The sequence below is a fragment of the Haemorhous mexicanus genome, chromosome 17 (assembly GCF_027477595.1).
Source record: "Haemorhous mexicanus isolate bHaeMex1 chromosome 17, bHaeMex1.pri, whole genome shotgun sequence".
NCBI lineage: Eukaryota > Metazoa > Chordata > Aves > Passeriformes > Fringillidae > Haemorhous > Haemorhous mexicanus.
This window is the reverse complement of record NC_082357.1, coordinates 16,251,014-16,262,021: the sequence shown is the minus strand read 5'-3', so window position 1 is coordinate 16,262,021 and position 11,008 is coordinate 16,251,014. Positions and strand designations below refer to the sequence as shown.

At 52.3% G+C, this 11,008-nt stretch overlaps 1 protein-coding gene across 4 annotated transcripts; it reads right to left on the bottom strand.

Moving 5' to 3' along the window:
- Nucleotides 1-289: 289 nt before the first annotated feature.
- Nucleotides 290-10,995, bottom strand: GGA2 (golgi associated, gamma adaptin ear containing, ARF binding protein 2). Of its 4 annotated transcripts, none has more exons than XM_059861398.1 (17): nucleotides 10,838-10,995; nucleotides 10,207-10,291; nucleotides 9,373-9,448; nucleotides 8,772-8,870; nucleotides 7,762-7,885; nucleotides 7,181-7,284; nucleotides 6,693-6,773; nucleotides 5,867-6,004; nucleotides 5,678-5,759; nucleotides 5,011-5,130; nucleotides 4,593-4,760; nucleotides 4,316-4,371; nucleotides 3,881-4,032; nucleotides 2,909-3,078; nucleotides 1,819-1,988; nucleotides 1,297-1,407; nucleotides 290-700 (listed from the first exon to the last, which is right to left on the bottom strand). In XM_059861398.1, exons 1-17 carry the CDS (start codon nucleotides 10,869-10,871, stop codon nucleotides 590-592), a joined length of 1,881 nt encoding a protein of 626 aa, XP_059717381.1. In that variant the 5' UTR covers nucleotides 10,872-10,995; the 3' UTR covers nucleotides 290-589. The 4 variants fall into 4 exon arrangements, with proteins under 4 accessions (XP_059717381.1, XP_059717382.1, XP_059717383.1 ...); XM_059861399.1 differs by having other exon boundaries at nucleotides 1,324-1,407; XM_059861400.1 differs by lacking the exon at nucleotides 6,693-6,773.
- Between the last annotated feature and the right edge of the window lie 13 nt (nucleotides 10,996-11,008).

Sequence of the window (11,008 nt, the reverse complement as noted above, 5' to 3'; positions counted from 1 at the left end):
CGCGGGGCGGTCGCGGGGCGGTCGCGGGGCGGTGTCCGGCCGGGAGCCGAGCCCCGCGGTCCTTGCCCGGGCCGATCGCTCCCCGCGGCCCCGGCCGGGCCCAGCCGCGCCCCGGCCCTGTGCCCGGCCCTGTGCCCGGCCCTGTGCCCGGCCCTCCTCCCTCCCAGCGCTGCCGGTACCGGGCCCGCCGCCCCCCGGCTCCCGCTGAACCTGGCACAGGCTCCGGGGAAACCGGGCCGGGGTGTCCCTGTGTCCCTGGAACAGGCTGGCTTGAGGCTGAACGCTGGTGTCGATTCGCTTTGTTTGTTATTTTTAATTCACAAGTCAAGGGGAGATGGCCCAGGAGCAGCAGGAAGGTGTGCGTGGCAGAAGCGCGGAGCCTGCGGGCCCTCCAGCAGGCTCCGGTAAAGCAGGCTCGGCTACAGCGACAGGCTGTGGCAGAAGCAGGCAGCCCCCACTGCTCCTGCGGGCACAGCGAGGAGGAAGGAGCTGGCACATCCCCAGAGAGGTGCCCTCACGGAGCACTACTGGGCCCAGTCGCTCCCCACCCGGGCTAAGGCCACACGGCAGCGGCCAAGCCAGCTGGACTTCAGCTCCTGCCCCAGAGCTCTGCTTCTGGAAAGCCAGTCACCTCTCCCACCTCTCGGAAGGGCTGCACACCCTGCGTGAACGCCAGTCTGTACCTCAGGCGGATGGGATCCTGCGAGAGAAGGGAAGAGAGGGGCACACCATGATTATAAACTCCCGGATTCCTTCACCCCTCGTGGCCTCACTGCAGTGAGCCACCTCTGAAAGGGGAAACACCAGCCTTGCAGAAGCTCTGCACAGAAGGAAACCCTGGATCTTCCTAAGATAGACAAGAGCAACTTGGAAGGAAGACCAGAGCACGCCAGCCATGGGCATGTTGGCAATCCAGGCCTGGCCAGCCTACTCAGAGACAGAGTTCCTTACACTGATCTTGAATCTCATAACTATCCACCAGTGCAAAAGATCTGTTACCCATCACTCGTGCCTTGGGTGTCCCTGTGTTCCATCAGCTGCCAACACCTGCACAGTGACACCTGCAGTGCCTGCAGCTGCCTCTGTGTGCAGATACTCCAGAACCACACAGGCCCCTGCAGGAACTGCCCACACAGCCCTTCAGACTGTAGCTCTGGAAAGCTCTTTGAGCAGAAAAATCATCTTCCCAGCACAGTCCAGACTGCCCTGTCTCTCCCCTACACCTCCCCATTATTAGGAGTCTCCCCATCTTGCACACAAACATCCAGGGGGACTCCCAGTGCCCACCAGCAGCACCTTGTGTGGGTTGGAGAGCAGCAGCACCTGGGACAGCACTGCAGGTGGGAGGAGAGGGCTGAAGGCTGGCAGCTCAAAACCAGAGGCTGGTTGTAACTTTAGTTGCATGGTCTGAAAGAGAAAACAACAGAAACACTTGTTAGTCCATGCTGGGAAAGGGCTGTGAGCCTCACTGAGCCATGGAGCTGGTTAAAGATACATCAGCCAGACTCTTCATTCAGTGAAAAGCACAGCCTGCACCTAAAGGCAGATATTCCCAGACAGCCAGTCCTATGCCCCACGTGCACAGGGAGCAGGAGCCCTGCCCAGGAGGCTGAAGCAGCAGCTCTGGAGCCCTCTGGCAGCAGCAAGGCCATGATGGACACACACAGGGAAACAGGCACCGCTGTACAACAGGATCTCCGAGCAGAGACAGGGAGCCACACAGTTTCCCATGAGCAAGGCAAATGCTCAGTAAGAAATGGTGGACCTTCTTCTCAGGACATTTCTGAGCATCTCTACTACTTGTCACAGGCTTCTCACCTTTGGGACTGCAGCCTGGAACACTATGTCCTTAATGGGGTGAGCTGAGGTGCTCAGCATGGACAGAACCATCACCAGCACGTCTGGTCGGCCGGGAGCTGGGTCTCTGGAGAAGTGGAGCATGGCCTTGAAACCATTCCTGTCATACACTGTCAGTGGAGAGATGGTGCCTGCCAGAGACAAATTGAGAACCAGAACCAAGCCTGGATTCCTCTCCCATCAGAGGGCAAACAGGAAAGATGGGATAAGGAACAGCAAAAAGGAAAGTTCAGACAAACTTTTACTTCCTTTGGCAAACTCACAGACCAAGTTGCACACAGCCCCTGATTTACATCTGCCTCCAAGGCAAAGACAGGAATCTGAATGTCTGCCTTTGGGATTTAGCAGCTCAGGTTTCACCAGTCCTTGAGAGAAGTCAGGTGTGGATCCAACAGAAACGTGGTGGGAAAAGCAAAGTGCCTTTCTGAGAGCACACAAGATCTGGCTCCTTACCATCTGTGCCTGGCAAATTCACACCTGACTGTCACCATCCTGCCCTTCCAAAATCTGCTAAGAGCTTCACTTGAGACTGAAGGCAGATCAGGATGTCTGTGCACCTGTCCTTTTCCAGCAGCAGTGAGAGCCAAGGCTCTGTGGCCCTAGGCTGAGACCCCAGGGTGACATTCCCAGGAAATGCTCTGGGTTGAGCTGCAGAGCTGGGCCATACAGTGTGAAACCAAAAAGCTGAGGTGGAATGAAGAGCTTCCTGCTTTAGGAAGTGGGGCAACTCCCACTCAAAAGTGTCTTTTAGGACTTTTAGTAGAACAACTGTTCAAAGCTTGACTGAAGGTGCAAAGGACAGAGTTTAGAAGCACATTACAAAGATTAGCCAGGGCAGAAAACTCCTGAGCAATGAGTAGGGAGGACAAGGACATTCTCATGCTATGTTCCCTAGCACCTACTCAAATTCTCAGGTACATCAAGCCCATCACAGAACAGTCATTACTTGTCTCCAGCATCCCACACAGCATGAAGCTACGTTGGCTTCCTGTCCTGCAAAACTCATGGAAGAGCTCTAGTAAGCAGAGCTGGGGCACAGAATTGTACTTACTTGGTGTAACTGAAACTAAAGGCACAAAAAGGTTTTCTAGAGAAGCATCATTGGAAGCTGGGTGCAAAGAGGCAGCAGGCTTCAGATCATAGCCTGGACTGAGGAGTGGAGGATCTGCCACGGAGTTATTTGGACGATCTGGAAAGGGCAATTTCATTGGTGATAAATCCCTGGAAAGAAAAGCATGCAGAAAGCTTGCATTAAGTGGGGATACTACAGGGAATGTACTGTCTTCTGCTGTGTCTGTCTCTATTCCCAATCCCTCATTCCCTTTAGGTATAAAGAAACTACAGACTTACACTCTGACTCCTTGAGGAATTCAAAAACTCTATCATCTATGGAAGATCTTGCTGTTTCAAAATTCACTAAGGCAGATTTTGGTTCTGTTACTATGGTAAAACTTAGGTTTAGGGCTTTGGAAGTCTGCCATCCCTGTGCACAGCTTCTCTGGAGCCCTAGTCAGGCAGATCAAAGTAAATTCCAGCTCAGAGACATCGCAGGAAGCTGAAAATCTTCAGTAAAATTTCTTGTAATATGGCAGACTGTATAAGCATACTGTAATAGTCTCCTGCTCTGAAGAACTGTGGAGATTAATTTGATTTGTGAACTCTTGCAAGCTTCCACTGAATGTCTGGAAATTACCTTGTCACAGTCTATAGAAAGCTGAGGAAAGTGTTTTTTGAGTGACAGGTTATTATAAAAAGGTCTGACCGTAAGGTTTTTGTTCTTTTAGCTCAACATCACCTTGTTATCAACCAATGGGGTTTGTCTCCCCAAACTTCTGACCCTTGGAAGATCCTGGTGTGCAATTAACTGCAATTAACCAGTGCACAACTGCAGGAAAGAGCCAACGTGTGCATGGATCACTTGCCATCACTAAACAGGGGTAGCTGAAAGGTTTTCCTGAATCTTCCTGCTATAAAAGAATTCCTCAGCCCCAAAATCAGACTCTATTATGAAGAGTTTACTTACAAAGAGAATGTCTCGGTCCTGGATGGTGGAGAGAGCTGTTCATCCAGGCCCTGGAATTCACTCTTCCCTGCACAGATGTCTTCCCAGCCCTCCTGTGGTGCCAGGGTTTGAACAGCACTTACACCTTCCCTAAAGCCATTGTGTACAGCAGGCTGGAAAATAAGGCCCTTCAGGTTCATGCCGTATAATATCAGCAAAAATAAACCTGTTGCACTGAAGAGAACTCTGTTTATCAAATACCACTATCTAAAGCAGAAATACACGAGTCATTTGGTTGCAAACTGCACCTGAGAGACTGAGAGCACAAGGATTCCAGTCTCCCTTCAGAACAGAGTGGTACACCAAAAGGGCTGCCAGGGAAAGGCAGACCAGGAATAATCTCTGGTTTTTGTCCTTTATATCTTATGGACAGCAAAGTATCTGAGCATCCCTCACCTCTGCTAGGCCAAAATCCGGGGCTGGTTCCTGCGTGGCAGGGGAGTTGCTGAGACCTAAGAAAGACACCAAATGCCACAGATAATTACAGAAAACAGGGGTTTTCCACAGGTGCTTCCTTTGCTGTCTAACACCACTGGAGACACTGCATCCCTGACAACTTCCATCTGGAAGGCTTCACTTTCTCTTTGGACTGACACTGAAGTCAAAGTTCTGCTCTCTTGACTGAAGACCACAAACCCCAGCAAGGAGGTAGCACTGAAGTGCTCCTACAGACCTAAGGAGTGCAGCTGCTCCTCGAGCAGGCAGCTGGAGGTGCTGCTGCCGTGTCGGGAGGCCGAGGCTGTGTCTGCAGAAGGCTCGGGGGGGGTCAGGGCCGTGGCCTCCAGCTCGGAGAAGTCGATCAGGGTGTAGCTCCTCGTGCGCCGCGGGGCTGCTCGGCACGCTGGGGGACAGAGACACAGTTAGCCAGGAACCTGGGGGAAGGATGGCACAGCCACGGCTACAGCTGTGCCTCCAAGGCAGACAACTTGGGGAGTATTTTCTGTCAACTAGACGCAAGAGAAAATGATGGGTAGCTAATATTTTTCCTGTGTCACAGCACTTTCTCCAGGTTTGTTCTCTGAGCAGCACTTCCCTCCCAAACCCCGCTCCCACCTGGCATGCAGGGCAGAGCTGCTGTGGGAGCTTCTCACCTGGTGCACGGGCAGAGCTGGCAGCTGAGCCTGCTCCATCCCCATCCTCCTGGCTGGCCACAACCTGCCTGTACTGCCCCAGCGCCCGTGAGAGCTTGTCATTGGCCTGCAGGACCTCAGCTGGGAAAGCAGAGCAGACACAAAATACTCATGTTCCAGGGGAAGGTCAGGTCAGTTCCACAGCACCCCCCAACATGCTCCTGAGGAAGGGACAGTGCAGCTCAGGAGCAAAGGCCAGCAGAGGCTGCCTTCAGCTCCTCACTCGCCTGTCATTCCATTTTGCACACACAGCTGCTGATTCCAGGCCTCTCTCTCATTTATCAAGATCCCTCTGAAGTCTTATCCCATCTCTAAAGTATTTTTAATTCCTGCTGTCTCTTCTGCACTTTCTTTTCAGTTCTCTGAACATCAGAACTCAAAAAAACTCAGAAACCGCCTCACTGAAGAAATGGGTTCACTGTTTAACTCTGGGCTCCAAGTGAAAATCAACAGCTTCCTCAGAGATGAGCAAGAGGAGAGCACACGCCACTTCCCCTGGGCATGGTTTCATGGTGAGAGTGCAGAGCTTTGCCCACAGGGTGCCAAGCAGCCGAGGCACTGCCCTCCCAGGGCAGGGCACAGCCCTGTGCCAGCTGCCAAGGAGCACAAGGACAGTGTTGGCTCTTACCCAGAGCCTCCTCGTCAGGCGCTGCCTCGCAGGCCAGGCGGAAGAGCAGCGGCCGGAGCCTCTCACAGCGCTGGAACAGAGCCTGGGGAGGAAACGTTCCACTGCTCAGCACCCACACACCCACCCCTGGTCTGTGCCACCCCCCGCAAGGGATGCTCCCTTAGGAGAGGGAGGAAAAACAGCATTTACCTGTAGGCTCTCCTGGTCAGCTGGGGATAATTCACATCTCCTGTAGCTCTCCAGGAACTCGTCCATACGTTTGACATTCTCAGAAACCTCACTGATGGTGTTCACTCTTCGGGACACCTGAGCTGACTTTTCTTGTTCCTGTGATGAAAAAGGAAAGAAAGGTAGATTGTGACTTGGCTGGAGCACTCTGGGTCACACCTATTAATATTTGTTGCAGGAAGAGAAGGCACAAAGCAGCACAGGTAAGAACAAGCCCCCAGCTCCCTGTCAGGGCACCCTGGCTGTGTGCTGTGGAATATGGAATACATCTCACCAGACATGAGTGTGACTTCAGAATTTGAGCTGGGAGTTGGTGGCTTCTGCCACTCAGAACAACATGCTCAGAACAACCACAGGGCTTTGTTAAACCAAATCTGTGAGCAGAGAAGTAGGATGCTCCTTCAGACAGAACATGCAAACAGACAGGTCAGACATGCACACACTGCATTCAGGAAAGAGGCAGTTTTGTACAGAAGTGACTTCTTTCCATCTGGGAACTGAGTTTATTTTTGGAAATTTCCAACCACCACTGCAGTACTACTGCCAAGGTCCCACTGACACAGAAGTGTCCTGCTGTATGCACATTCACAAATTCCCTCTTCCTGGCAATGGCACATTTTAGGGAAACAAAACAAAATTATCTCATGCTGTAATGTCAGAATAATTTGGAAAGACTGAACAGGGCCCCTTCTGTGGGGCTGCAGGACAGAGGGTCTCCTGTCAAACGGAATGGCCAGGGTCCCTCCCACCCTCCCTGGTGCAAAGAGGCCTCTCGGGGAGCTCCCACCTCCTTGACGACGCTCTGGATCAGGCGGTTGGCTGCCTGCAGGTCCTCGGGGTGGCTGCTCCTCAGGAGCCTGGCCAGGAGCTGTCAGGGCACAATGGGGCAGCAGTGAGCAGCAGCACAGCCACTGCTGCAGAGCAATCCCATCATCCTGGAGACACGTCAGCTCCTGTCCCATAGCCTAACCCAGGGCACACTGCTCCTGCATACACTGGCTGGTCAGGATTAGGGACTCTGGCTCTGTGAGACCTGGAGAAGCCCTTCCTTGGGGAGATTTCATGGAAACAGATGTTTTTCTGTAAAAAAGTTTCACTTTTTTCTAAGGAAATATTTCTGACAATCCTTCGGAGAGTTCTCTAGCTGTTGCACTGCAGGAGGGATCAGCATTATTCTGAGACTGTCTGAAACAGCAGAAGCTCCCAAAATATCACTGAGCCTCTTTTCTCATCAGGACAAAACAGAGGCTGAGGCATGAAGACTCTAAGGTTTACCTTGGACTTCTCTTCATCTGTGTCAAAAATAGAATTCTGAGGTCTTGGAGAAGGGGGAGGTAAAATTTTGTCTTCTGGCAGTTTGGGATCTTCTTTTACAATCCCTGGAACAGGTAACAGTAGTTGTTCAGTGATGTCCAAGCTGCTGAAACCTCGATGCTCAACAGTGCATAAGGTTTTGCACAGATTTCCAGATTAAAATACCACTGAGGACTACTAAATATAATGGAGTGGATGAAAAAATCCATCCTGGGATCCCTCTGAACTCATCTCTCATAACCCTGGGAGATATTCCAGGGCAAAGGTCACTTCTGAGCCTGTCCTTTTTTTCCCTGCCCACAGTGTGAGCAGAGGCCTCCAGACCGGTCTGAGCTGTGGCTCAGGAAGGCTGTTCTGTGGAAAACCCCTTTAAACAGTTCTATGCATCCTTCAGAACCCAGCCAGCCTGGGACCTTTGTCCCCTTTTCTTACACACAGCATGTTAGGAAAAAGCTGAGTCACAAGCTGAGGGGGGCAGATATCTGTGGGGGGAGCCATGGGCTTGGGAGGCTAAAAAGGAAACTGAAATAACAGAACTGAACCTTGTTTCTTCAGCATCTGATAAGCATCCTGGATTTTGACTTCCTGAGGAAACCAGACTGTCCAACTGAATATCACTTCTGTGACCCTTGACTTGACTTTTTCTGAAGACCAAATTCCATAGTACTGAAAACAAGACAGTAAAGAAAGACAAATAGCTCAAACCCAAAGAATTGGTGCCAGGTCTGGCACAGGGATCCAGCCCCCAGGCATTTTTGTGCCGACACCAAGGATAAAAAGGATTCCTGTGAGTTTATTCACAGTGCTGACAACTGTTTCTCCTGGGTTAGGAAAAACAAGAACTGCTATGGAGTGTATGAAAATCATACACACATTCTATAATAATCAAAATTAAACCACTTCAAACTTCTCTGATCAGTTCTTGAATCCAAAACCCAAAGCAGGTTATTTTAGTGAAAACATTCTGTGCTTGCTTTAAACACTCCCCTTAACTGCTGCAATGCAGTCACAGCACTGGCCTCAGCCAGCCCCAGACACAGGAAAACTGAACAAAACCAGAAATGAACGTTATTATCTCTTATCAGCATCTGGGTGCTTTCTCCAATTTCTCTCATTATTGCCTATGACCACTCCTTTTATTATAAAAACACAAACCTCCCCAAGGCCAGGCATTTCAAACTGATTAAATGATACCTGTCCTCTCAGAGCAGTAAACAGAATTCAGAGATATGTGCTTTAAAGTCTGTGGCCTCACTGAAATTCTGTTATCAAGCCTGAGACAAGGAGTTTTGTTCTTCAGTTGAGCATTTCTTTGCAATCAGCTTTTTGCAGCTCTGGCCTTGGGCTGATGCAATGGAAAATGAAACGTGCAGCAGTGGTAAATGTGTGCAGGAGCCACCAGAAAGGGAAATGGATGGTGTGATGCTCAGAGGGTGTCTCAGGCAGGCCCAGCCCACCCAACACAGAGGAGCATGGCCAGAGGATCCCACTGCCTCTGATAAAGCAGAGCTGCATTTCTTATCCCAAAACACCCCGTAACCACCATCCCTACCTTTGGGGAAAGCACTTTTATCAGCTCATTCAGAAACCTGAATTTTGCCATTTCACTGTGAAATCTGTCACCACAGTTATTCACACAAGTCTCCAGCACCTGCAGAAAACAAAATGTTACCAACAGGAACTGAAAACACAAAGCTTGGGGAGCTTTCAAAACCTTTGTCACTAAGAACTTTCTGACACTGCATTCCCCAACACGAGAGACTGAGAAAGTCATGCAGCAAGAACATGCTTTATTCCCTCATCCAGCTTTCCTGGGCAGCACATTTAGGGCCACCCGCTCTGTTGTAGCCATCACTAACAACTTTTGAGCTATTGCCTCCGTGGTGGGACACAGCTCACACAGCCAGAGCTGCAAACCAACCAAACACCACAGCAGAACAGCATGGGGGGGCACAGAAGCACTTACTGCCTCCCCTGTGCCCTGGCTCCTGTATTCCTTGTGCAAGGGAAAGTTAAATGGAGAGGCAGCCAAGAGAAAGAGAAAGACATCAACATCAAGAGAAAAGGAACAGAGAGCTATCCTGTCTGCTCTGCTTTCTACCTGCCAGCTCTGATTCCCAGTGAGTGCTTTGTGTGCTGATGGAAGTACTCACTGTGAGAGCATGCAGAGCTTCCCCCTCCTGGGGGGACTGGATTTTGTGTGCCAGCAGCCTCAGCGCAAACCACGGGCTGGGGAAGAGCAAAGCAAGTCACACCATGCACGAGTTCCCAGGAAAAACAAATGCTGCTGGGCTCACAGCAGGACAGACACCCTTCCTCAGGCACAGGGCTGGCCAGGGGACTGCACACACACAGGGGTGAACTGGTGACCCCAGCACTGCCCCCCAGCCCTGCCCAGGGCTGTCCTTTGGGAGGGAGCAGCAGGGACAGGCTGCCCCAGGCAGGCACCACCAGAGCTGGCTCTGCAGCTGCAGGAGCTTTGATGACAGCCAGGGCAGCCTGTGCCAGCTCCTGGGCACGTGCTGGGTGCCAGGCCATGAGCTCTGAACTCAGACTGCTCTAAACACAGAGATGAGCACTAGGGTTTGACAGGTAATTTGCTTAATTAGTCCCTGCTACTTCCCAGAGCCCAGACTGTCAGCTGGCAGGTGAGGAAATCTCAGCAGAGATCCTCCACCTGTCTGGAAGGAGAAGCTGAGGCTGAGCTGCCTCGGGGCTCCCCTGCAGAACCCCAGAGCAGAATCCTTGTGCAGACTCCTAAGGGCATGGCCAGCAGCACCTGCTGCCCCCTGGGCTCCAGCAGCTGACCTCAGAGCCCATTCCCTGACATCACCCTCCATCACACTGGCCCCATTTCCAACTCATTTCTGCTCCCAGGAGGGGCAGAGCCCAGCGAGCCCCCTCTGCAGCTCCCCACAGCCCAGGCCCCATTCCTGCAGAGCCAGACACAGCCTGGGTGAACACAAAGAGCTCTGTGTCTGCCTTACCCCTCCGTGTCAGCGTTCACCTGCTCGCAGAACCGCTGGATGCATTCCCAGTTTTCCTCGGAGGTACTCGGGTCAGTGGCCTCATCTTACAGAGGGAGAAAAACAAGAGAGGAAGAAGGAAAGCCCAGGCTCAGTGTGAGCCAGTGCCCAGAGCAGGAAGCAGCTCAGACCTCGCTGCTGCCGCTGCTCCAGAGCTTTCTGTAGCAGAGAGGGGAGATCCAGGACGAGCAGGAAACAGCTGTTATTAAAGCCTGCCTAAAAATGTAGTCCCAAGCACACACTTAAGTCAAGCACAGCCTGACTACGGCAGACGTTGCTTTTAGCAGGAGAAACTTAAAAACCATTTACAGGCAGCTCTCCCGGGACCACTACAAAACTTGGGCTGGAACTAAACAGTCTTTTTTGGCTCTATCCACTCTCCAGTCCCTCACTCAGCCAGCTTTGGGGGCTAAGGATGGGCAGGACAGATGGGGAAGAAGCCAGATGCAGCAAGCCAGCACCCACATCACTCTAGAAGGGTTCCGTGGGGACAGCAGCCCCTTCCCCAGGGAGGTGAAGCTGCTGCAGTGCCCACCCAGGCTGGAAGAGGCAGCAGAGCCAGCCCTGAGCCCCAGTCCCCAGCCCCACTCACTGAGGCAGCGCTCCAGCTGCCCGCTGCCAGCCATGGCTCCGTCCTGTGCCGGGCAGGAAGCGGCTCCAGCCACCCCAGCCCGTGGGCAGCCCACGTGAGGCTGCTGGGGTGGAAGAGCTCCTGAGGCTGCTGGGGAGGGCTGCTCTGTGGAAGGGCTCTTGTGGGCGTGAG